Below are 27,214 nucleotides of genomic sequence, written 5' to 3'. Positions count from 1 at the left end.
GTAGAATGATCTGAGTTCTTCTGGATATATTCCCAGAAGGAGGATTGCTGGGTCGTATGGAAGAAGAAATTGACACACTGTTTTCTACAGGGATTGTACTAATTTACACCCCCACCAACAGTGTAGAAGTGTTCTCTTTTCCCTGCATCCTCTCCAGCATCTGTTGTTTTTTGAGTTATTGATGATGACCATCCTGACTGGAGTTAAACGGTGGTATTTCAGTGTGGTTTTAATTTGTGTTTCTCTGATGATTAGTGGGACTGAGCATTTTTTCATGTATCTGTTGGCTGCTTGTATGTCCTTTTTTGAGAAGTGTTTATTCTCAAAAGAAGCCATCAAAAGAGCAAGGAGACAGCCCACAGAAGGGGAAAAAATATTTACCAACTATATATCTGACAAAGGCCTAACATCTAGGATCTACATTGAACTCAAACATGCCAAAAGGAAATAAAACAAACAGCCCTATCAAAAAATGAGCAAAAGACTTGTCTTGGTGGCAAGTGGATTGCATGAGCCCACAATGGTTCGATACCAACCCGGGCAACTAGGCGAGACCCTTCTCTCTACAATAAATAAAAAGTTAGCTGGACATGGTTGTGCATGCCTGCAGTTCCAGCTACTTGGAAGGCTGAGGAGGAAGGATCGCCTGAGCCCAACAGGTCAACACTGGGGTGGCCGTGAGCATGCCACAGCACTCCAGCCTGGGCAACGGAGTGAGACTCCAACTCAAAAAAAAAAAATATGCCTTCAAGGCAGAAGGGCAGGTCTTAGACTTGCTGACCACTCTGGGTCAAATGGCCTATGGTTCTGATGTTTTTGAGAGGGTGCCAGGCTTCCTCTTGGGAAAGCCAGCCTTGACACCAGCCTTTTCTTGAGACATGAAGAAATACACTTCCTACCTGAGTAAGATGTATCTATCATCTTCATGACAAATTCATAATCACATGTATATAACCAAGGCAGATAAGGGATAGTTCTTGGAATAGGTGACCATTTATGCTGGTGTTCACCTTGAATAAGGACACCTAGACACCTCAAAGGAAGATATATGGCTTATCTGTTGTATACCTGCCTGGCACAGGGTCTGGGAAAGAATTGTCTTGGGATTTCTTTTCTGAAACTGAGAAGTTGGGAATTTTCCTAAGATTCAGACTCAGAAATAGGTTTGCACAGTTATCACAGTGCTTCAGCTGAGGGACTTGTAAGGTAAATGTCATAGATTTAAGTTCATTGGGGAAGCCTAATTTTAAAAATCCTTTTGTGTTGGGAGGTTGATAAGAAACTATGTAAGTTTTGGGAATCTGTTAATACAATGAAAGCATCACTCCTGCACCTTCTTAATATCCTCTTATGTTGTATTTACAGGGAAATGTGTCCTTCTCCTGTTCACACTCTCAAATTGTTCCTGTGACTTTTCTGAGCTCCAGGAGTTACTTGGCTCTGCCGGGCACCTCTGGACAGGACAAAGTGATTGTCACTTTCCAATTTCGAACATGGAACAGAGCAGGGTTGTTGCTGATCAATCAGTTTCAATATGGTTCAGGAGCTCTTGTTCTTATTCTTAATGATGGAAAACTCAAGCTGAGCCTCTCCCAGCCTGGACATCCAGCAAGGGACATCACAGCAGGTAACAAATGTGTCCTCTAAGATAATACATATGCATTTAGCATGATTATATCATCCTTACACATAAACCTAGAATTAGTCATCTTTAGAATAAATAAGTAATTTAATCAATAAGATGTTTATAATACTACTAGAAGGAACTGGATTCCCTTTTCTTTTTAAGTAGGTAACACTAGGTTGTTCATGTGTGAGTTAGTGTAGCAGAATTTAGCTACATCAAAGCATAATTGTTAAAAAGGTAAAAACATAACTCATATGTAAGTAAATGGTTAATAACCACAAATAAACCTGAAATACTAGAAGACATTAGCCTAATCCTAGGTAGTCTTGAGAAAATAGATTTCTTTGAACTGCCTTTAGAACCTATATACTGATTGTTTTTCAAAATAGCCTGTGTTATATTATTCCCTCTCAGAGCTGCTGCTTTCTTTGAAGGCGACTTTATTTGGATAAGACTTCTTATAACTGTGGGTGAAAGTTCTGCTTTAGACTTCCAAGAAGGACCTTTTTATTTCTAGTCACATGTTATCTCTGAACTTCGGGGCTATTTTGCATATGGTTACTGATAAAAATTTAAAACCAAATAGAACCAGGACCTGTCACTTCATGAATGTTGATTGTGGAAGAAATATATTGCCTACGGGTCTGAAAAGTTAGGAGTGAAATTTAATTTTCTCTTTCTTTTTATAAATACAAAAATTCTGATTATAGGCACACTGAGGTTTTTTTATGTGGATTGATGCAAATGCACTGAACTGATAGTATTAATTCAGACTCATTGAACTGCCTGAATCTTGGTTTATAATCCATATGCAATATTAACTAAAAGAGATAGTTTTTTCTTGTTGTTTCATGTGGCACATGTGTATTGCCCCCTAATACCCACATATATTAGTTGAACTTTTCGGTAAGCTGGCACTGAAACATTACAGAAATGTTTTGTTAAGCCAATTTTTTAAGCTATTACAGTGCAATATGTACTATTTTTTCTGAAGAAAAGCAAAGTTTAATTTCTCATATTAGTTTCTTGTTGTAGCATCTTTTAAAGGAGGCATACATTTGAAATGAATGGGAAATAAGACTGATAGAAAATCTTTTACTATATGACTTTAAGCAAAAACACTAAGTAAAAAGACAGGATTGGGAAATGGGGAGGCGTCTAGAATTTATTTTTTATTTTTGGTTCATTTTGTTAGTTGTAGGATTACAGAACTTCTTTCAGAATTCTATTTCAGGGTCAGCTTCATAAAACATGTTTAAGTATCTGACCTAAATTCTCCATATTCTTGCTTTCAACTTTTCTCGTTATCTTTCATGAATGAATGTTGTGTCTGAAAACTTTTTTGGCTTCATAAATGTAAAACCAAAAGTGAGAGAGTAGCATTTTTCTTGTATTAAACATGTATACGGTGCAAAGAACTATAGAAACCGTAGTGACTTTAAAATTACTTTCTCCCTAAAGGTGAGTGCTGGGAACCATCAGAGCTAATATTTAACAATCTGAGAAAAATAAAGCTGTAGCTGTTTTTAGAACAGGATCTATGGCTTTTTGGGCCATGTTAGAAACTTATTCCCAAACTAGTGGATTATGAGTCCTTTTCAAAGTCACTGATGAGAGAACCAGCAGATCGGAAAAAGTTGCTTTGAAGGTCATTTGAAGGACACGGATTTATATGGTTAATTGGACAAGGAATATAAAAATCTGCTATTTAATTATATGCAACACTGGTCAACTTTCTGTAGGAAGTAAGACTATTTTCTTGGGGATAACATCTCCACTGGGCTATAAAATACTAACTTCTAATTTCTTCAGGTTGACTTCTAACCTTGTAAGGCTGTAGACATTCTGTACCTTTATTATTTGTAAGATGTATTCGTTACTTTCAGTGGAACATTCCCTAAGGCATTGGACTGGAGGCAGGCAGGCTTATTAGCATGATAAGTATGACATCCACAAAATTAAGTAATCATCATTTTGTGATTTTTAAGTGAATACATTTTTTTCTTTATGACCCTCCTCTTTTGATTAAGGGAGTTTCTAAAGTTTCCCGTTATTCACTACCCCCTTTAAGAGAAATCTGCACCTCTGCCCTCTGCTGTGAGAGTTCCAGTGACTCTGTGGAAGAATACATCCCCATGCCCATCAATGCCAGGCTTGGCCGAGGACACATTTTGGTTCATGGAATGTGAGTGGAAGTGACATGTGCCACATCTCAGTAGAAGCTTTAAGAACCATAGCCAGATTCTGTTAAGTGCTCTTTTCTCTCACCCATACGATGGGGGCCATGCATTTAGCCTCAGTCCTGCATGAATAAAACCCTTAAGGCAGAGTGGAAAGATCCCCTGTGAGTATAGAACCAGCGAGAGAAGCAAACCCTAGTTTGTTATTCTCTGAAACTTGGAGATTGTTTACTCCCACAAAATAATCACTAGAACCAACTAATAAGAATTGCTTTGGTCACAGCATTGGGATACCTCCTAGTCATTTATTTATTTCTTGTGTAATACAGTGTTAGATTTTCATTCAATATAAAACCTGGTCAGTAAGTGTCTAGGAGATGCCGGTATCTTGCTTGGCTGGTAGCTGGTCAGCGATTCAACCACATGCAACATTGCCCACTTCATCACTTTAAGTAGAAATAGGTTTTTATCTCATGGATTCAAAAGACAGCGACTACTTTAGGAGGCAGTAATGTTAGTATTTTTTTAAAAACATAATATAGAAACAGCTGAATACACTGTAGCAAACTAAAAAAATATAGAAAATGTAAAAATGACATATAATGAATGCCATGCATGGCAGGGTGGCTGGATATGGCCTGAGTCACAGGGGGGTGAAAGTATTCACCAAGATAGTTATGAATTAAGAAAGGTAGATTTATTAAAGGGGAGATACTTTGTGAAGGACACAATAGGCAGAACAGCAGTGAGAGTGCCTACTGTCTGCTGCAAAGAGACATGAATTAGAGGGGTGTTATTATAAGAGGGGTCCAGTGTAGGCCAGGAGGAACAGTCTTTGAGGGTGGTCTGCAAAAGGAAATGTTTAGAATTTTGTGAAGTGATTGAATGATGTGGTATTTTGTTATTTAAGATAGGGTTAGTTAACAGCAATAATTGACTGCTTTGTTTTTGAAAATCACTCCTTGAGTTATTAGTGATTTTCTTTGTTGGCTGTGGAACCAACAGCAAATGTTTTACAGCTGGCCATCCAGCCTTTGCAGCTTCTTGCTGTTATCCATAAGTTTCCTTGTAGATTTTTGTCGTGAGGTCCCTTCCCTCAATATAATTTATCAAATTTACTTAATTGATGCTGGCCTCATTAGGCCTCTTGTTTTTCCACAATGAGAACACATGTCTCTCTCTAAATATTATCAACATTTAACAACATTTCCTGCCAGATTTGTTCATGTTTATACAAAGTTTTTGTATGTATACATGTGCATGTGCACACACATATTTTAATGTAATGCTTTTTTAGCATTACATTTTGTTCTGTGAATTTGTTTTATTAATGCCTAACTTGTTATTTTAAAGATTTTTTCTAAATAGTTTACTAAGATTATTATAAAGAATGGCAACAATTCAAATGTAAGAAAAAAACACTTTGCTCTTATAACTTAGAATTTTTTAAAACATTTGTACTTCTCAACATCCTCAAATATTAATTAGCTAGATAAGACTGAAGTAAACCCTGTGTGAAATATTTTGTTATTGCAGGCTTGGTCAGTTGTGGAAATTTTATTCTCTAGAATAGAATCAATGGACAGAATGGAAGGAAATAACACTTTACTTTCTGCTTTCCCATCTAAAATGTTTTGGACTATTTGCTCTTTTCTTTTTGCCCCTTTCATTCTGATTTTTTTTTCCTATGTGTACTTACCTGACTTAATTGAGTGATGAGAAAGTGAAAAGAGCTGCTCTAGCAGTGGACATGTAGGCCTTAATATTCACAACTGAACATTATAGTTTTCATGAGAGCATAAAGAAGAACCAGATTGGTCAGTTCATAACTGGTGAACCAAAGACAAGGGCACTCTGAAACCACAACATGAACTGAGAAAGCCCCTCTTCCGACAACTGTGGGGAGAACCTTTCTCTTATAAATAAAAATTACCAGGATGCTAAACCTCTAATTGTCCTTTTAGAATGACCCAGCACCAGCCCAGATCTTTTCTAAGTTCCCCTTATGAGACGCCCCATGGGGTGCATGCTCCTTTGTCCCAGCCAGTGACCTGGTTGGACTTCAAGTGAATTCCTGATGGTCTTTGGCAGGCAAGAATCTGCCTCCACTGTTGTCAAGCCCTTCCGCTGCTTATAGACGTCTCTAGAGCTCATAGGAATCCCTTTTAACCCTGTTGTGTCTACTAGGTGATGGCTTAGGTGATGGACAGTGGCACTCCGTGTACTTGTCTGCTAAGAGGCATCACCTGAGTGTGAAGGTGGATGGTGAAGTAGCCTCAGCTGCTTATTCCCAGCATGAGCAGATCGATTCTGGAGACACCTATTATTTGGGGGGTAAGTGAAAGGAATAGTCTGTGTTGTAATCAAACCTTCATCTTTTTATCTCCTTCATTATATGGCAATTGAGATTTTTAAGTGAAAATCAATACTGAAAATGACTTTTCTTTTTCAATTATAGTACATTAGGAATGTTGAGTGGGCAAAGATAAAGAATTATGGTTTAACATGCAAGTCTCCTAGTTGGCCTTATTTGAATGTGCATGTAATGAGATTGGTTTTAAATAGCGCACCCTCCATAGAGCTTGTTCTTGACCAAGCCTGCACATTGCAGTCACTTGGAAATCTTCAAACATGTTGATGCCCTGACACTCCATCACTAGAGATTCTGTTTTAACTGGGTCTGAGGCCTGGGCATTAGTTTTTGTTTTTGTTTTTGTTTTTTTAGTGCTCTCTAGGTGAATGCAGGATGCATATGATGCTGAAGGTCATTGTCTGTTTCTTACCTTTATAAGTTTGCTAGGGAATTTTCCTAATGCCAAGTCATCCTTACAACCTTTTCTTTAGATTGTCTTTGCTAATGTTATTGCTGCATATGGATGTTTTTCTTATTCTGTCTGCTGGCTTCTTCTCTGCCTGGAACCTGGCTATTCAAATGTGATCCATGAACCAGCAGCTGGCAGTTTATTAGAAATGCACACTCACTACCTCTGACCTCCTGAACCAGAATCTTAATTTTACTAAGATCTCCAGGTAGTCTGTAGGACCTTAAAGTTTGAAAAATAGTCTATTCCCATGACCTATACAGAAGGGCACTATTATAAACAGCAGAGCAAGTGATTAATTTTTCTAGGAATATTTCTACTCATTGCTTAGCAAGGCATTTTTGTCAAGCCAGAGCATTTGCCTGTTCATTGGCTCTTTGCGGAGTCCATCCTATATCTTTTCAGCCAGGGAGTGGGAGCCTCCAAGGGCCACAAATCCTCAACCCCGGGGCATTCAAATGAAATGTCTCTCACCACTGTTAATAATATCTTGGCTTGAAGCCCTTCTTGATATTATTCCTGTTTTGCATTTTGTTGATTGTTCTTTCCATAATAAGATGTAGATAGCTTGCTAGCCCAACAAGAAAGTATAAAATCCTCTCTAAGAATCAACAGCCAGCAAACAAACCTTGAATGAGGTTGCTTAATCTTTCAAGTCCTCTGAAGCAACCATTGATGTGAAAGGTAAAATAGGTCAACAACCTTAAAACATCTGCTTGCTTGCTTTCTTTGTTTGCTAAATATGGTGCATTTCTGACCCAGAAGCTTTTAAAACTTTGCTACTTATGATGGACTTTATAGATCTGCAAAGGAAAAAATTCCTTCAAACTAAATAGAGTATTTATCCAAGAGCTATAATTTGAAAGGTAAAATATGTTGAAGCACTAAAAGGGATAGGAAGAAAAATCCTTCCTATATTGTTTAATGATACAAAATGAAATACACTGCAGAAAAACACTTTGCAAATCACAGAATCATCTTTCATATTTTAACAATCTACATGTTCAGAATGTACAATGCACAGCGACATAAGATAGGGACTTTCCATAAATATTTACATGCTGATGTGATATGAATCAGTTCTTACTGTGAAATAGATATTTTTTAAAACACTATGGATGCTTCTTAAGAGAATATATATGGGCTCCTCCCAATCTCCAGTCTACATAAGTCAATGTTTGCAATACTTTTGAAGCTTCTCCAGACTCTCAGTCCCCCAGGTCTGCATTTTTTGTGTGTGTGCTAATCTTTATCTTTCCATTGTTTTTTAAAATAAATTTAACATCCATGTAGGTAACTTTAAATAACATGTAGTTTGTGTTGCGTTTTTTTTTCTGAGTCGGAGTCTCACTGTTGCCTTGTTTTTAAGTTCATAAATAAGATAATACTGTATGCATTTTTCCCTGACTTTTTCTTTTTTGTTCTACATTAGATTTTGAGAATCAGCCATGTGAATATGAATAAAGTTAATTAATTTTCACTGCAGCATGGTTTTTGTTAGGCCACACTCCCAACAGGACCTCCAGAATGTTAGATCAAGCCCACTGGGGATGTGGGTGTCTTGGTGTGCCATCCATTGCCGCGATAAAGATGCAAAGAATTGCACAGAATTTAGATTAGAAAATATAGTTTATTTAGAAAGTAAATGAGAGAGAGAGAGAGAGAGATTTAGAGAGAGAGAGAGAGAGAGAGAGAGAGAGAGAGAGAGAGAGAGAGATAGAGATTGATTCACCTCTCCAAGGGAGGAGAGGGGCCCAAAGCCAGGAAATATGGCGAAGGCCATAGCTCAAAGAGCACATGGTCACACCAGAGTCTAGTAGGGCAATGGCGACTGGCTGCTGAGGTTGAATACCTTTAAACATTCCTTTTGATGGGGGCAGATTGTTAAGGTGGTTAGGTGGTGCTCTGCTCCAAGCCATTATGAAGTGACAGATAAGCACAGGTACTGACATCAGGTGATGGGCAGGCAGATGGGTGGATCAGTCACATGATTGCTGCCATGTTGGTGGGGTTTGTTTGTCATGTAGGTCACGAAGGGCTGATTAGGTTAACCTGGGTCTTATGGGTGGAGGCAAATATTTGAAATAGAAAAGCTAGTTAGTAACAAACTGGTGAGGAGGTTGTGAAACAACTATCAAAAGCTACCTCTGAGAAACCAGTTTTGTCCCTGGCTGGTGATTTGAGGATAAGTTAAGTGAACTGCTAGAAAAACATGAGATTTAGGCAATGTTAAAATGGGTATTCATTGGGTATATTAGATCCATGTTATGTCCTTTCCATTTTCAATGTATATTATAACACATTTTACTTTTCTGTGAATACTGTCCCATTTTACTTGTGATAGACATTTTGATTGTGCTCATTGTTTTGCTGTTATAAAAAATGTTATAACTGCTAAGAATCATCCTGCCAGTGCTTTTAAAAAATTTTCTTATATGCACAGACTAACTTTTCTAAAGTGTGTAGTCAATTCAGTGAAGCAACAGCTCTGTAGTTTTCATGACATGCACCAGTTTTAAGTTGAATGAATTTATAAGAATGTGCTGTAGTCATCTTAGTTGTGCACATAGACCCAGCCTTTGGTTGCACTAATATCTATGGAAGAACTTTGAAGACCCAGAGGCAAAGCATTGCAAAAGCATAGTCATTCCTCATGGATTTTCATAAAATTGTGTTGATATGCAGGAAAACTTTCCTGTTAGTATAGTTTTCAATGAGAAATAGTATCACTAAGATGAATGGAATTACAGAGTTTAAACATCCCAGGAGGATGTATAATGACTTTTCTTCCTTAGGGCTTTCTTGTAATTCTTTTGTAATTGCGTATTGGCACTTAGTGGCAAAAATAGTGTGAGAACTTTTAATTACAGCATTTTATTCCTAAGTAATGTTTAAATATAGAGGAATCTCTATATTCATAACTGTATACCCAGTTGATTGCCACAGAATAATTTCAGCCACTGATTCAGATTAACTTAGTCAACTCTATTTTATACTAACGTAGCCCCATCTTTTTTCTTAGGAAAATAATATACACTGTTTTAAAAAATTAAAGTAATACGCTCAGCAGGCAAAAAGAAGCAGGTAAACAAAACCCAAAATATTGTAGTTTACTGATGTTAAACAAAGAGATGGGCATTATTTGTATTCAGGAAACCCAGGAGAGGCAGCGCTATGGCCAGTGAATGTGAAGCTCTGGTTCTCAACAGATTTATTATATTCAAGAGTTTAATGCAGAAATGAAGACTCCTTGTCCCAGGACCTGCAGTCCACTGGGTTTTCCAGCTCTGAGTAAAGCACGGCTGCTCAACTTCAGCATGAATGGAAGGTCCACCCTGAAAATGCCAATGTCAGGATTATTTTATGTAATCCATGGTAGCTTGTGTCAATGTCACTGTGCATTTAATTATCATCTTAATTAGTGTCCATCAGTGCCAGAATATGTATGATGTTGACCAGGAAATTCACTTTATTCAATCCATGCTCTGGAGCAATATTTGGACTAACAAAGTAAGTGTTCTTGTGTCTTCCAGGTGAAAGTCAATTAATGATATTGATTTTTCAAGGAAATCGATACCCCATGATCTAAGACACTCCATAAGCAGTTCTTCTCTTTATATTTCTCTTGATGCAGTTTCAAATACAAATCTTTGATTATCTTTATTAATGTACAGTCAATCAAATTTTACCACAGTGCTTCTTCACCATAAAAGTAGATGTGTGTGCGTCTTGCTATTACAGCTAGGGGGACTATAAATTTATTGCCCAAAGCAAGACACTTTAGAGCATGAGAGGGATGATAGCAATAATTATGACAGCCCACCCAGAGCCAGGGTTCTCTGGTCATATGGAATCATCTATTATGTTATCTGTTATATTTGGCCTGGCAGTCTCAGAGAGTGGCTTTCTTATTATGAAAGGGGTCTACCTACAAAACAGCATTTTTTTCTAGCATTTTCCCAATAGTTTCACTGTACTGAATTATACACAAATGTTTGGTGCTTGCTATTGAGGGTGACTAAAAGTCAAGCTATTTTAACTTTCCTGTCATGGAATCTATTTACTACTCAATAGCAGACCTGCACCACAGAGTGAAGAGCACTGAGTTCTGTTCAGAGATCCCAGAGCCACCTTGTGTGAAATATTAGTTGACCAGAGAACCTCTGATAACTCTGTCATAAAGTCTCACCCAGTACCATTTCTGGTACAGTGACATAAAATGACAATTTCTTTGTCATCCTCAGATGCACTTAACCTTGCTGACTCCCACAATATTAATGGATATGTTTTATTGTTTAGAAATAAGCATTCACTTTTTACTTACACTTTCTGTCTCAAGCGAGGTTGTTGATGAAAGAACCTCTGTCATTTCACCATTAGGGCTTTTGGGCAGTCTTCTACATGACAAATAGTACTGTTCTGACTTGAGCTTGTCTTGAATCTTGGTATCCCTTTCTTCTTCTTTTTTAAAATAATAATCATAGCAAACATTTTTGAGCATTTACTATATTCCAGGAACATAGTGTTTTGCATATAGTAATGTATTTAAACTTCACAGCTATCCTCAAAGTAGGTACTGTTATTGTCCCCATTTTGCAGATGAGGAAACTAAGACACAGGAAGGTTAAGTAAATTGTTCAGAGTCATAAGCTTGTAAGTGACAGAGCTGGGATTTGAATGCCAAATTCTTAACCATTACTGCTTGTCTTCCAGGAAAAACAGGAAAAGGACATGAACAGATAAGGAAATGCAAATGCCTTTTAAAACTCACAATAAGATGCTCAGTCTCACTCAACATACTGTATTTTCATGACTTAAAAGATACTCAGACCAGATACTTTATAGCACGAAAGGGATAATAGCAATACTTATTTTTACATTTAAACATCTCTGAAATCAAGATGCATCTTGGAATCAGTGACATCTTAGATTCAGTGAAATGCAGTAAGTGAAGTGCATATTAATACCACCTGTCAGATTGGCAAAGAACAGAACCTTTGGTAATACTCTGTGTTGCCAAGGGTGTGGGGAAACAGGCCCTTTCAAAAGTCGTGAGAGTTTAAATGGTCATGGCCTCTGTGGAAGACAATTTGGTGTGTATTATCAAAATTTAAAACACAAACATCCTTTGATCTAGCAATTCAATTTCTAAGAATTGTGACCCTTCAGATCTACTGGCCCTTATGAGCAAAGACTTAAGTTCTCTGTTGCACATAACAGCAGTTTGTAACATCCAATGAGGTTAAAAAAAAATGTAGATTAGCTAGGCTGGGTGGCTCTCGCTTGTAATCCTAGCACTTTGGAAAATCAAGGCAGGAGGACTGCTTGAGGCCAGGAGTTCAAGACCAGCCTTCCCTCTTGACATCTGCCTCACAACTCAAGAAGTGAAACACTTAGTGGTTTGACCTTTTCCTTTTTTAAGGCTCCACATTAAGAAAATTATCCTTATGACTACTGGATTTGGTTTAGTTTTGTTTCTGACGGGAATAATTAGATACTATATTTTATTTTGGAACAGTTTAAGACCTGTGATCTAGAGAAAAGGGAAATAAAGCAGAAAGGAAATACCTCTGATTCCACAAAAATATTCATTGACATAATGTTCCCATTCCTTATCTTAATGTTCTTAGTTAATGAGTGCTGTAAGTCACTTGTAAAGATATACCTAGTTTCTTACAAATATATCTAACCCCAGAAATTCTTTTACGAGTTGAAATTTGTGCATTGTCATGTAAAATAAGAAAATGATAAAAGAAAGCTGTAAAGCTTTTTATGACATAACATTAAATTTGAAATGTCAAAGCCTTTTTGAGATTAATTTATGAGGTTTCAATGGGCTTAACAATGGGTTTAAACCTGCTGCAGGTTTTTGAATTATACTTGTTAGGAATACAAAGCATTAATGCCTCAGCCCAGAAAGAAAAGTAAAAATAAACTAATGTGCATTTTATGTAAATTCCTAGGTAGAACACATGCATTGTAGATTAAAGAAGAAGCTGGATTTTTATTTCCTGTCATTTGAAAGTGCACCAGTGATTTGACAACAAGCAAAGAAAGATGAATGAAAAACCCACAAGTGCAATGGGTAACATCTTTACCCATCTTTAAAATTACTTATTCAATTTGATATTAAAAACAAGAACCTTATAAATAATTAATGCTGGGCATGGTGGCTCACACCTGCATTTCCAGCACTTTGGGATGTCTAGGTGGGAGGATCACTTGAGCCCAGGAGTTCTCAGATCTGCCTGGGCAACAATGTGAGGCTCTGTCTCTACCAAAAAAGTTAACTGGGCGTGGTGGCTCATGCCTATAGCCCTAGCTACTCAGGAGGCTGAAGCAGGAGGATCACTTGAGCCCAAGAGTTCAAGGCCGCGGTAAGCTATGATTTCACTACTGCACTCCAGCCTGGGTGACAGAATGAGACCCTGTCTCTAAAAAAATAAATAAAGTAATATAAAATAAGGCTACATATACCAACATAAGAACTTTTTAGTATTTTAATGCTTTGAAAAATACAAAGCAAAAACAAATGAATAATTAAGATACATCTACCAAGTTAAGCAAATTCTTCAAATTATGTAAATGAAACAGTTTTATGAGGGAAAGAATAAATAAAATGATGCTTTGCATTATTTTAGCTTCGCATAAAATATACTTTACATTTTGGGGAGATTAACACAATATTAGATTTAAAATGCTGTGCCTCTTTCATATTTGTTTGGGTGCACTTACTGATGTTATATACCACCCCCCACTCCTGGCAGTGTCCTACTACTGTCAATCCCTTTATTATAGTATTATGACAAATGTTCAGGGTCCACTTATGAGTGAGAGTACATGTGGTACTCAGATCTTTGTTTCTGTAATAAATCACTGAGTATTATAGATAAAATAAATGATTTCTTATGCTGCTTTGCTTAAATGAAGTGTGCAATAACTCATTTGCAGGATTTTACATCTTGCCTTGGTGTCATCTTTCAAAAGCCTGGCTCTAGTTGTTATCTTTACACTTTGCCAATGCCAACAACTCTCATCCTTGTCACCTCTCTGCCATCCCTCCTGTGAGTACTGTGACCCTCCCAAGTGGTTTGTGCATTCTAACCAAATGAAGGCAGTAAGCAATCGGAGGCAGCAGTCTTTCACATGATAAATACTGTGCAATATTGTTGTCATAACTATTGATTTTCTTCTGTTTGTCTCTATATTCAGGCTGTCCAGACAACAGCTCTGGCTCTGGATGTGGAAACCTCCTGGGGGGTTTTCAGGGCTGCCTGAGGCTTATCTCCATTGGCAACATTACTGTGGATCCCATCTCAGTACAGCAGGGGACGCTGGGGAGTTTTAGAGACCTTCAGATTGACTCCTGCAGCCTCACAGACAGGTAAGGGCAATCCTAAGTTATTTTAGCATGCCTGTATTCCACTTTTTGATACGTTAAAAACAACTGGAAAAGAACATCTTCTCCCCTCTCCTTCTTTGTTCCTTATATCTCTTAAAAAAAGGGAAAAATAAGTTTATATTGAAAATGAGAAAACTAATCTTGTTGGATGGCTCACACTTGTATTCCCAGCTATTTGGGAGACTGAGGCAGGTGGATCGCTTGATTTCAGAAGTTCGAAGCTGCAGTGAGCTATGATCGATCATAAAATTTTTTCCTTTCAAATAATAGTGTTTTCTTGAGAAATATCCTGTCACCCATTTCCCTTCGGTGTGCCTCTAAGCTACTTAGTTCTTACAAAATACTATTGATGGTACTGTAACTACTACTATGTATTGCAACAGAGACCATGAAGCCTACAATGCCTAAAATATTTACTATTTGTCTCTTTACAGAATAAATGTATAAATCTCTTCTGTAACAAGTTAATAAACTGAAGTAGAAGTTGGGGAGTCTGGGGGAACGTGTGGGAGGGGCCCTAACTTGTGTTGATGCAAGGCTATGCAGGGAGGCGGAAGAGATGTCTCAACTGGGGTGAAAGACAGCACGTCAGTCGGTCGTTGGGGGAAGTGTCCAATGGAAGAACAGTCTTGTGCCCAAGCCCAGTGTGACATGATGGCTGGTGCTGAGATTTGGAGTTACAAGAGAAGGATTGCGGGTGGGGAGTGATGGGTCTGCCAAGCTTGGTAGGACTATACCACAGAGGCCCAGGGAGTAACTAGTAGTCTGGACACTGGTCTAAGGTTCTCTGGAAAATCACTAAAGGGTTTGAAACTAGGATGTCACTTGTGTGTTTAAACGCAAGACAGCACAGGTGGAAGATGTTTTGGGGAGCAGAGAGGGTGGTGATAGGATGCTAGGGAAGAGGCTTCTTCAGTTTCCCATGTGAAAATGAGGATGGCTTGAACTAGAGGATAGAAAGACGTGGGAGATTTATAAGCTCTTGGTGAGCAGAATCACAAGCTGATTTGCTGCTGCATGGTTGTGGTGGTGAGAGAGACTAATCCTCATGCTCCAGTGTGGGCAGCTGGTAAAGGTGGTATCTCTCAATGGAATGGTGATGGGGGAGATGCATGGCATTTGGAGGAGCAGGGTCAGAAGATTTCATTATAAAGCTTAAGGTATCTTGAAGGAACCAAGAAGCAAAGACTCTTGAAGTGACGTACTTTAGCCATGTCATCCACTTGAGCTTTCTTCTCAAGCAAGGGTGTCTCTTCTCACTCACCGCTGAGAGAAGATGATCTTTTTCACTCAACTCGAGAACAAGATCCTAGTCTATTCATCAGTTTTCATCTTTCACAACTAGATTTTCTCCCATGAATCTGAGTTTCTGTTTGCTGCTGTGAGTAATTTTCCACACCCTCTCATATGTTATTTTTTATGTGATGTGATGTGATGTCATGTCATGTCATGTCATGTCATGTCATGGTAGATGTGGAGTACAGGTAAGAATTAACTACAAAAGTAGGCTGCATGCAGGTGAAGTTTAGGTCTCCGACTGGCCCTCACTTCCCTGGCTTGGGACCAGGGGCCCTTTGTGTTGTTGTGTTCCACCCCACCTCCCTCCTTCCCCGGCAGTGCCCAGCAACTGCTGATCCCTCCCTTGTGCTAATGTGATTAGTGGTCAGATCACACATATGAGTGAGAACATGTGGCATTCAGTTCTTTGTTTCTGTGATAGATCACTAAATATGATGGTCTTCAACTCCAATCTGCTGCTAAGTTCATGATTTTGTTCTTCTTTATGGCTGCATAATACTCTATCATGTATACACACTACATTTTCTTTATCCTGTCCACTTTTGATGGGCAGTAGGGTTGATTCCATGTTTTTGCTTTTGTGCACAGTGCAGCTATAAACATGTGTGCAGGCGTCTTTTTTGTAGAACGATTTATGTTCCTCTGAGTATATTCCCAGGAAAGAGATTGTTGGATTGTATAGAAGATGAATTTTTAGTTCTTTTAGGAATGGCCACACTGCTTTCTATAGAGGTTGAACTAGGTTGCACTCCCACCAACAGTACAGAAGTGTTCCCTTTTCTCTGACCACCCTTGCTGGAGTTAGGTGGTATCCCATTGTAGTTTTGATCTGCATTTCTCTGATATTTAGTAAGGCTGAGCATTTTTTCATGTATCTGTTGACTGCTTGTATATCTTCTTTTGAAGGGTGTCTATCCATGTCTTTTGCCCACTTTTTAGTAGGACTGTTTGGTTTTTTTCCTCTTAACTCATTTGAATTTCTTATAGATTCTGGATGTTAAGCCTTTGCCAGATAAATAAAACGCAAATCTTTTTTTTCTCCATTCTGTGGATTGCCTACTTATTCTCTTGATGGTTTATCTTGCTGTGAAAAAGCTTTTCATTTTAATGGGTTGTCTACTCCAGTGTGCATAAGGGAGTTTTCTTCTAGGATTCTTATAGTTTGAGGGTGTTTGTTTTTTGTTTGTTTTTTGTTTTTTTAGAAGCAGAGATAGTTTTATTTGATTTGGCTAAATCTTGAGGATGGGTGAGGCAGACTCTCAAATGTGACCTGCCTTTGAACATAACTGGGGTCTTTCATGAGTAAGGTAGGTATGCGGGAGGTGAGATGCCCAGTGATTGAAGCTGCTTGCATCCATTGGCCAATTCAACTTCTGGATACTATCGAGGAGGTCTATGTGTGCTGGCTTTTAAAAGGAGTTTGTTAATCTTGTGAACAATTCCCACGAAATAGAATATGAAGATAATTAATTATTAGTGACTATTCTTGACTGAAATAATTACATGCAAGCAATAATGCATGGAGGAAGAAAAGGACAATGAGAAAGGAAATTAAGTAAAATTACATCTTATAATTTTTCTAATATAGGCACAGTTACACTGGTAGATGCCATTATTTCTGCAGTTTAGTCGCTGCTCTTCCCAAACTCTGGGAGCCAGATTTTATATGTACTTTGTGTGACATAGAACTCCGTACTATTTCAGTTAAAAAACCATTTAAGGCTGGGCGGGGTGGCTCAAGCCTGTAATCCCAGCACTTTGTGGGGTCGAGGTGTGAGGATTGCCTGAGCCCAGGGGTTCGAGACCAGCCTGGGCAATTTGGTGAGATCTCATCTCTACAATAAATGAAAAAATTAGCTGGGCATGTTAGCACACGCCTGTAGTTCTGGCTATTTGGAAGGCTGAGTCAGAAGGATCACATGAGCCAAAGGGATTGATGCTGTCATGGTGGTAAGCATGCCACTGTACTCCAGCCTGGGCAATGGAGAGAGATTCCAATTCCAAGTCAAAAAAAAAAAACCAAACCAAACCAAAAACATTTAATTTTGTGGATGACTCCAGGGGTAACATCACGAAGGTCCCTCTTGAATAGCATAGACCTATGACTAAATAGGTCAGTGGTTAATCACGCTTCATGAGAATATGATTGATGCTTGGGCGAAGGGTACAGGCCAACTTAACAATAGATGACTACCCTAGTTCTGGAGACCTGGGAAATACCAATGAGAGCATAATGACCCCAAGCAGAAATAGGGTGCTTTCGCAAAACCAATCTTTTGCCTGCATCATCCGAAAGGTAAAATGTGTGATCTCCTCTCCCTTAGAACTTAATCAACCTCTCAGCATTCATAGATGGCTAGGAGGACACAGTAAATGCCTGTCATTTTGTGGAAGCCCACAATCTTTTTTCTTTTTAATTTATTTTTAAAATGTGGGGTACAATTCAAGGTTAGGTTTACAAATGGTCATTGTACAGGTTAAGTTTGGGCCTCACATTGGTCCCCGCTTCACCTGGTTGAGATCAGGTACCCCCTTATTGATGAAGTGTGCCACCTGCTTCCTTTCCCTGGCAATTTCTCACTATTGAAAATCCCTTTCTAGCGGTATTATGATAATTGTTCAGGGTCCGCTTATAAGTGAGAACATGTGGTACTCAGATCTTTGTTTTTGTGATAGATCACTGAGTACTACAGATTCTAAATCCATCTAAGTTGCTGCGAAGTTCATAATTTTGTCCTTCTTTATGGCTGTGTAATATTCCATCATATATGTGTACCACTTTTTTAATCCAGTCCACTTTCAATGGGCAGCACAGTTGGTTCCATGTTTTGGCTACTGTGAATGGTGCTGCAGTAAACATGCATGTGCAGGAATCTTTTTCATAGAGTGATTTGAGTTCCTCTGGGTATATTCCCAGAAGGGTGATTGCTGAGTCATATGGAACATCGATTTTTAGATCTTTTAGGAATTGCTACAATCTTTTCCACAGAGGTTGTTCTAATTTACACTCTAACCAACAGTGTAGAAGTGTTCCCTTATCCCTGCATTCTCTCCAGCATCTGTTGTTTTTTTGAGTTATTGATGATGGCCATCCTGACTGGAGTTAGGTGGTATCTCAGTGTGGTTTTAATTTGCATTTCTTTGATGATTAGTGAGGTTAAACATTTTTTCATGTATTTGTTGGCTGTTCATATGTCTTCTTTTTTATACATAATTTATTTTATTTTAAAGATGTAGGGTACAATTCAGGGTTAGGTATACAAACGTTCATTATGCAGGTACCCTTGTTGATGAGGTGTGTGCCCCCCCCACCAGAATCCCACTACTGCCAGTCTTCCCCCCACCCCCAGCAATTTCCCAGTACTGACAGTCCTTATAGTATTATGATAATTGTTCAAGGTCTACTTATGAGTGAGAACATGTGATACTTGGTTCTTTGTTTCTGTGATAGATTAATCAGTACTAGAGACTTTAAGTACATCCAAGTTGCTGCAAAATTCATAATTTTGTCCTTCTTTATGGCTGCATAATATTCCATTGTATATATGTACCACATTTTAAAAATTCATTCCTCTTTCTATGGGCAGCATGGCTAGGTCCATGCTTTTGCTGTTGTGAACAATGCTGCAATAAGCATGCGAGTGCAGGTTCCTTTTTCAGAGAGTCAGTGAGTGCCTCTGGATATATTAGAGGTAGGAGGATTTTGGAGTCATATGGATGGTCGATTCTTAGACCTTTTAGAAATTGCCAAACTGTTTTCCACAGAGGTTGTACTAGTTTACACTCCCACCAATAGTGTAGAAGTGTTCCATTTTACCTGCATCCTCTCCAGCATCTGTTGTTTTTTGAGTTATTGATGATGCGCCATCCTGACTGGAGTTAGGTGGTATCTCAGTGTGGTTTTAATTTGCATTTCTTTGATGATGAAAGAGACTGAGCATTTTTTCATGAATCTGTTGGCTGCTCATGTGTCTTCTTTTCAGAAGTGCCTATTCATATCTTTTGCCCACTTTGTAATGGGGCTGTTAGTTTTTTTCTTTTTGGCATGTTTGAGTTCCTTGTACATCCTAGATGTTAGGCCTTTTTCAGATATACAGTTGGCAAATGTTTTTTCCTAGTCTATGGACTGTCTCCTTGCTCTCTTGATGGTTTCTTTGGCATTGCAGAAGTTTGTCAGTTTAATGAGGTCCTGCTTGTCTATCTTATCTCTTATGGCATGGGCACTTGGGATTTGAATCAGGAATTGATTGCCAGTTCCAATTTCCATAAGGGTGTCTCCTGCATTTTCTAAAGTTCTTATAGTTTGAGGTTTTACGTTTAGGTCTTGATCCATTTTGACTTTTGTGTATGGTGAAATGTAGGGGTCTTGTTTTATCTTCTGGATGTGGTCAGCCAGTTTTCCCAGCACCATTTATTGAATAGGTTCTCCTCTCCCCACTGGTTGGTGATGGAAGCTTTGTCAAAGATGAGTTGGTTGAGAAATTGAGATTTTGCTTCTGGAATCTCTATCCTGTTCTATTGGTCTATAACCAGGCTGTTTTGATTGCTGTAGCTTTATAATAAAGGTTAAAGTCTGGGAGTGTGGTACCTCTCACTTTGCTTTTTTTGCTGAGGATTGTTTTGCCTATTCATGGTCATTTATGCTTCCGTATGAATTCCTGTATTGTTGTTTCCAGGTCTGAGAAGAATGCTGTTGGTAATTTAATGGGTATTGCATTAAATCTGTAGATTGCCTTGGGTAGAATGGATATTTTAACAATGTTGATTCTTCCAATTCATGAACATGGAATATTTTTCCATTTGTTACTGTCATCTTTGATTTCTTTAAGCAGTGTTTTACAGTTTTTGTTGTAAAGGTCTTTAATGTTTTAGTTAGGAAGATACCAAGGTATTTCTTTTTTGTGTGTGTGACTATTTTGGATGGGATTGTGCTTTTTATTTGGGTTTCTGTTTGTTTATTGTTGGTGTATAGAAATGTGTCTGTCTCTTGCACGTTTATTTTATACCCTGAGACTTTACCAAAGTCCTTATCAGAGCAAGGTGGTTTTTGACAGATTCTCTTGGGTTTTCAAGGTATAGAATCATATCATCTACAAAGAGGAATAACTTAACTTTCTCTTTTCCTATTTGGATACCCCTGATTTCCTTCTCTTGTCTGATTGCTCTAGCTAGGACTTCCAATACAATGTTGAATAGGTGAAGTGAGAGTGGGCTTCTTTGTCTTGTTCTGGTTTTTGAGGAAATGGTTCCAATTTCTGTCTGTTTAGGAGGATGCTGACTGTGGGTTTCTCATATATGGCTCTTACAATTTTGAGATATGTTTCATCTATGCCTAGGTGTTCGAGGACTTTTATCAAGAAGGGGTGCTGGATTTTATCAAAAGCTTTTTCCATGTCTAATGATATAATCATGCAGTTTTTGTCTTCATATCTGTTGATGTATTTTATTACATTTATGGTCTTGTGGATGTTAAACCAGCCCTGCATCCTGAGGATGAAGCCTACTTGGTCATGGTGAATGATTTTTGAGATGTGTTGTTGGATCCAATTTGTGAGAATCTTGGTAAGAATTTTAACATCTGTGTTCATCAAGGATATTGACCTGTAATTCTCTTTCTTTGCTGGATCTTTACCCGGTTTGGACTTCAATGTGATGTTAGCTTCATAAAATGATTTGGGCAGAGTTCTTTCTTTCTTGTTTTCCTGGAATACTTTCAATAAGATTGGTATCAGCTACTCCTTGTATGTTTTGTAGAATTCTGCTGGAAAGCCATATTTTTTATATAGGTAGTTTTCTTACGACATAGGTTGTTGTTGGTTTATTTAGAGTCTCGACTTCTTGTTCAATTTCTTCTTGGGTGGTTATTGGTCTATTTAGGGTCTTGATTTCTTCTTGTTTCAACCTGGGGAGGTTGTGTGATGTCAGAAAGTTCTCCATTTCCTTTAGGTTTTTAAGTTTGTTTCCATACAAGTGTTCATAGTAATCTTTGGTAATCTTTTGTTTTTCTTCAGGATCAGTTGTGCCTTCATCCTTTGTATTTCTGATTGTGTTTATTTGGGCTCTTTCTTCTTTTCCCTGGTCAGACTAGCTAGGGGTCCTTCATTCAACCAGCTTTTTGTTTCATTGATTTTTTTGTATTATATTTTTGTCTTCTATGCCCTGTATTTGGGCTTTTATTTTGATGGTCTGGATTCTGCTGAAGTTAGGGTTTTGGTGGTCTTTGTTTCTAGCTTTCTTAGGTGATTTGTTAGGCTGTTAACTTGTGATCTTTCCATTTTATTCATGTGTGTTCATAGAGATATGAATTCTCCTCTTATTTACTCTTTTGATGGCATCCCAGAGATTTTGGTAAGACGTTTCTTTGTTTTCATTTGTTTCCCGGTATTTTTTAAATCTTTGTTTTAGATTCTATGTTGATCTAGGAGTTGTTTAGCATCATGGTGTTTAATGTCCATGTCTTTGTGGGTTTGGGGGAACTTTGTTGGTGTTGATATTGTTTTTATTCCACTGTGGTCTGAGAAGAAGCATGGCAGAATTTCAATCTTGTGGAATTTGTTTATGCTTGATTTATGGCCGAGGATGTGGTCAATCTTAGAGTACATTCCATGTAGTGATGAGTAGAATGTGGTGTATTCCCTGGTGCTTGGGTGGAGTGTTCTATAGGTATCAATTAAGTCCATTTGGTCAAGCATCACATTGAGGTTCCGGATCTCCATGTTTACTTGTTGTCTTGATGAACTGTCTAGGGTTGTTGGTAGGGTGTTTAAGTCCACAGCTATGATAGTGTTAGAGTCAATATCTTTTTTTAGTTTACCTAGTAGCAGCTTTATGAAAGTTGGTGCTTCTTGTTGAATGCATATATGTTTAAGGCAGATATTTCTTGTTGATGAATTGAACCTTTTATCATTATGTGATGACCTTCCGTATCTTTTTTTAAATTTATGATAAAGGGTATTTTGTCTGATATTGAGATCGCACTTCTGCTTTGTTTTGTCTTCCGTTCACCTGAAATTTTTGTTTTGTGTTCTGTTCACTGAAAATTTGTTTTACATTCTTTTTCTTTGAGTCTGTGAGTGTCCTTTCTGGTGAGATGAGTCTCTTGGAGACATTATATTGTAGCCTCATGATATTTTATCCAACTTGCCATTCTTTGTCTTTTCAGTGGTATATTTAGTCCATTCACATTCAGGCTAATTATTGAGATGTGAGAGTTTATCCCTGTCATGAGGTTCTTATAGAGTTTGTTGTTGTTGCTCCTGTTTGTTTATTTGTTTGTCCTTCTTTTCATTTTGGGGTTGATTCATGTGTGTTTTCAATCTTTTTCCTGCATTCTTGTGAAGGGCATTGTCATTCTTTTTTTTCCCTTTCTACTGTGTTTAATACTTTCTTAAGTGTTTCTTATAGGGCTGGTCTGGAGGCAGTGTAAACTTAGGGATTAAATGTCTAGAAAGCATTTTAATTCTCCATCACTGATGAAAGTTAGCTTAGCTGGGTAGGTAATTCTTGGGTGAAATTGTTTATCTTTGAGTACTTTGAAGATTGGGCTCCAAGCTCTCCTAGCCTGAAGTGTTTCTGTAGATAAGTCTGCTGTTATTCTAATTGGTCTTCTCCAACCTTTCTCTCTTGCTGCCTTTAGGATTTTTTCTTTTATACTTGCATTGTGCAGGTGAATTACTATGTGTCTGGAAGTTGGAGTTCTAATTTGTTGTCTTGCAGAGGTTCTCTGAATCTCTTGTGTTTGAATGGTCGTGTCACTGATGAGATGAGGGAAATTTTCTTGGATAATTTCATGGAATGTTTATTCCAGGGTGGTCTCTGTCTCTCTATCTGCCTCAGGGATTCCAATTAATCTTAGGTTCAGCCTCTTGAAATAATCGCTGACCTCTTGGAAGTTTTGTTCTGTCTTTTTAAGCTTCCTTTCTATGTTTTTAACAGTTTGGGTTAGTTCCATATTTTGGTCTTCAAGCTCTGAGATTCTTCTGCTTGGTTAGTTCTCCTTTCCATGCTTATCCATTTGTTGTTTATTTCGTTCACTGTATTCTTTATTGCTCTTATCTCAGTTATCAACTCCATTCTTTCTTCTTGTCTCTCCTCATTTCTATTTATTCTATTGATATCTTGATATCTGGGTTTGTGGTTTGAGACCAGTCATTCTGGGAGCTCTTCATTGTTTAGGTTCCAGAGTCTGTGTTCTCAGTGGCTGAATTCTCTGGGCTCTGTGCAAGACTCATATTCTTCCTTTGGTTTGACTTCATTTGTATATATTTTCCTCCCCCCTTTTTTTCTACTTCTTCTTTAATTCTGTTGTTCAGTGATGGGAGGATAACTTTTATTTCTGTTTGCTCAATCTCCTATTCTTCTTTATGTAGATCCTATGGTTTTGTTCAGTTCTGAAGCTGGACTATGTGTGGGGACCTGTGCTTTTTGCAGTTTTGAGATTTAATTGGGGGGGGGCTGTGATTCAGAAGCTATTTGCAGATCCCAGTATCTGTTGATAGGTGTGTGGGCCCCCTGGAACCCACTTCCTACTGCCTTACAATATGTCCATGCAGTGAGAGTGTCTGTTTTACCCCTGAAAGCAAAATCAGATAAGGAAATGGAAAAGAATGGAAAAAGGAAAGAGGACAATGAAAGGGGGTTGAGAGAGAGAAGAAGAGGCAAAACAGACAGGTGTACCAACTAGCAAATAAATGGAGAGACAAACAAAGACAGAGAAAAAGAGTAAAACATACGATCATACAAAGAAACAACCCCCCCGTTGGTGTACTCTCCCTCAAAAATAACCATAGAGAAACAGAAAATCTAAAAATGAAATAAAGTAACAGAAACAAACCAAGTACAAAAATTTAAACAAAAACAGAAAGAGAGAAGAAAAAAAAGCTAAAACTAAAACTAAAAACAAACAAGAAAAAAAAAAGGCACTCTCTGGCAGTTCCTGTGAGTCCAGATTCCTTTCAGGCCTCTGCCTCAGGGAGTATGACTCTAGTATCCAGACCCTTCCCTCTGTCAGTGTGGGCTGATACAGTTGCTCTCAGCATGGGTCAGATGCTCTATGGACTACTGTGGGAGGAGGATGGATCAGATCCAGACTCACCCTACTCGTTGCTGTTGCTGTCAAGTCTTCTGCATAGACCTGACGTGTCTGTGCCTATTCTGGCATGGGAGAGTGGCGTCTGTCTCTCCAAGTCTGATGAGATAATAGCCTCTCTGTCCAAAGAGGAGACTGGGCAGAGCTGGGCGAGGCAATGCCAAGGGACTGAGAAGATGGCACCCATCAGCGTCCTGTCACCAGTGTTGGAGCTTTATTCCAGATTTCCACTACCGGCCTTCTCCTGCCAGGTCTACTGCTGCAGTGATTGCATGGGTCAGGTGCCAGTGTTGAGGGGTGGTTCTTCTCTGCTGTCTCTTCTCAAGAGAGCCCTGAGAATGGCAGACAATCCTGTGTGCCTGGGTCTCCAATCTCATGGCAGCGGGTGATGGCAATCACCTCTGGAGGACAGCCCCAGGTGCATGAACCCGAGTCTGCCCTCAGTCATACTTTCACTCACCCCGAGCAGCACACACCCACTCACGCAGAGTCTTTACGGACACTTGCTCTTGGGGAGATTCTCACAGTCTGAACTGTTCTGTTGCCATTTTGCCCAGAAGGTCATATGTCTTCTTTTGAGAAGTGTCTATTCACATCTTTTGCCCACTTTTTAATAGGTCTGTTTGTTTTTTTTCTTTTTGGCACATTTGAGTTCTTTGTAGATCCTAGATATTAGGCCTTTGTCAGATACACAGTTGGCAAATATTTCTTTCCATTCTGTGGGCTGTCTCCCCATTCTTTTGATGGTTTCTTTTGCTTTGCAGAAAGTTTTCAGTTTGATGAGGTTCTACTTGTCTATCTTATCTCTTATGGCATAGGCATTTTGGGTTTTGATCAGGAATTGGTTGACAGTTCCAATTTCTTAAGGGTGTCTCCTGCATTTTCTAAAGTTTTTGTAGTTTGAGGTTTAGGTGTTTGATCCATTGAGAGTTGATTTTTGTGCATGGTGGTAGGTAGAGGTCTTGTTTTAGTCTTCTGCATGTGGTCAGTCAGTTTCCCCAGCACTATTTACTGAATAAGTTCTCCTTTCCCCAGTGATTGTTAGTGGAGACTTTGTCAAAGATGAGTTGGTTGAGAAATTGAGGTTTTGCTTCTGGAATCTCTATCCTGTTCCATTGGTCTATATGCCTCTTCTTGTGCCAATACCAGGTTCTTTTGATTATTGGAGTCTTATATTAAAGTTTAAAGTCCAGAAGTGTGGTACCCCCCACTTTGTTTCTTTTTCTGAGGATTGTTTTGGCTATTCATGGTCGTTTATGTTTCCATTTGAATTTGTGTATTGTCATTTACAAGTCAGAGAACAGCATCATTATACTGTTAATTTAATGGGTATTTTGTTAAATTTGTAGATTGCCTTGAGTAGGATGGACAACTTAACAATGTTGCTTCTTCCAATCCATAAGCATGAAATAGTTTTCCATTTGTTTGTGTCATCTTTGATTTCTTTTAGCACTTTTTTTTTTTTTTTTGAGTTGGAGTCTCACTCAGTCCCCAGACTTGCAGCCTTGACCTGCTGGGCTCCGGCGATCCTTCTGCCTCAGCCTTCCAAGTAGCTGGAACTACAGGCACACGCTACCACACCCAACTAATTTTTTTGATTTATTGTAGAGATGAGGTCTCATCAAGTTGCCCAGGCGGGTCTTGAACCCGCAGGCTCAGGCAGTTCACTCACCTTGGCCTCCCAAAGTGCGGGATTACAGGCTGAGCCACTGAGCCTGGCCAGCACTGTTTTTTAGTTGGTGATGAGTAGAATATATATTCCATGATTGTTGAGTGGAATATTCTGAAGTTATCTATTAAGTTCATCTGGTTAATAAGATGCTTATGAAATTTTTTGTGTAGCTATTGTGAGTGTGCTTTTTCTTTGGTTCTCTACCTGTTTGTTGTTGGTGTATAAGAATGCAACTGTCTTTTGCATGTTGATTTGTACTCTGAGACTTTGCCAAAATCCTTTATCAGTGCAAGAAGGTTTTTAACGGATTCTCTTGGGTTTTTGAGGTACAGAATCATGTCATCAGCAAAGAGGGATAACTTGACTTCCTCTTTTGCTATTTGTTTGTTGTTGTTGTTGTTGTTGTTGTTTTGAGTTGGAGTCTCACCCCATCACCCAGACTGGAGTGCAGTGGCCGCTCCCAGCCACCGCAGCCTCGACCTGCTGGACTCCAGTGATCCTTCCACCTCAGCCTTCCAAGTAGCTGGAACCACACCCGGCTAATTTTTTGATTTATTGTAGAGATGAGGTCTCACCAAGTTGCCCAAGCGGGTCTCAAACTCGTGGACTCTGGCAATCCACTCACCTAGCCTCCCAAGGCGTGGAGTTACAGAATGAGCCACCGAGCCCGGCTTCTTTTGCTATTTGAATATCCCTGGTTTCCCTCTCTTGTCTGATTGCTCTAGCTAGGACATCCAACACTATGTCAAACAGGAGGGGAGAAAGTGGGAAGCCTTGTCTTTTTCCAGTTTTCAGTGAAAATGCTTGAAATTTTTGTCTGATTAGCAATATGTCGGCTGTGGGTTTATCATAGATGACTTGTACTATTTTGAAGTAAGTTCCCTCTATGCCTAGCTGTTTAAGGTTTTGTTTTTGTTTTTTTTAATGAAGAAGTGATGCTGGATTTTATGAAAAGCTTTTTCTACATCTAATGATATAATCATGCAATTTCTATTTTTACATCTGTTGATGTATTTAAGTACATTTATGGTCTTGTGGATGTTGATCCTTGGGATGAATCTTACTTGGTCATAGTGGATGATTTTTGTAATGTGTTGTTGGATTCAATTTGCTAGAATCTTGTT

The 27,214-nt window shown here is 38.6% G+C and overlaps 1 protein-coding gene across 1 annotated transcript in view; it reads left to right on the top strand.

The window, feature by feature from the left end:
- Positions 1 to 27,214, top strand: part of LOC103269695 (contactin-associated protein-like 3) — a 163,233-nt gene that overhangs the window by 37,909 nt on the left and 98,110 nt on the right. The window contains exons 6-8 of the mRNA XM_008067259.2: positions 1,366 to 1,627; positions 5,995 to 6,141; positions 13,842 to 14,013. Of these exons, the coding sequence (XP_008065450.2) occupies positions 1,366 to 1,627; positions 5,995 to 6,141; positions 13,842 to 14,013 (581 nt within the window). The remainder of the gene's footprint in view (positions 1 to 1,365; positions 1,628 to 5,994; positions 6,142 to 13,841; positions 14,014 to 27,214) is intronic.

Source organism: Carlito syrichta, unplaced genomic scaffold, assembly GCF_000164805.1.
Source record: "Carlito syrichta isolate Samal-C Ts95f unplaced genomic scaffold, Tarsius_syrichta-2.0.1 Scaffold309457, whole genome shotgun sequence".
In the NCBI taxonomy this organism is placed as follows: Eukaryota; Metazoa; Chordata; class Mammalia; order Primates; family Tarsiidae; genus Carlito; species Carlito syrichta.
The sequence above is the reverse complement of the archived record's forward strand: the minus strand, read 5'-3'. Positions and strand labels throughout refer to the sequence as shown.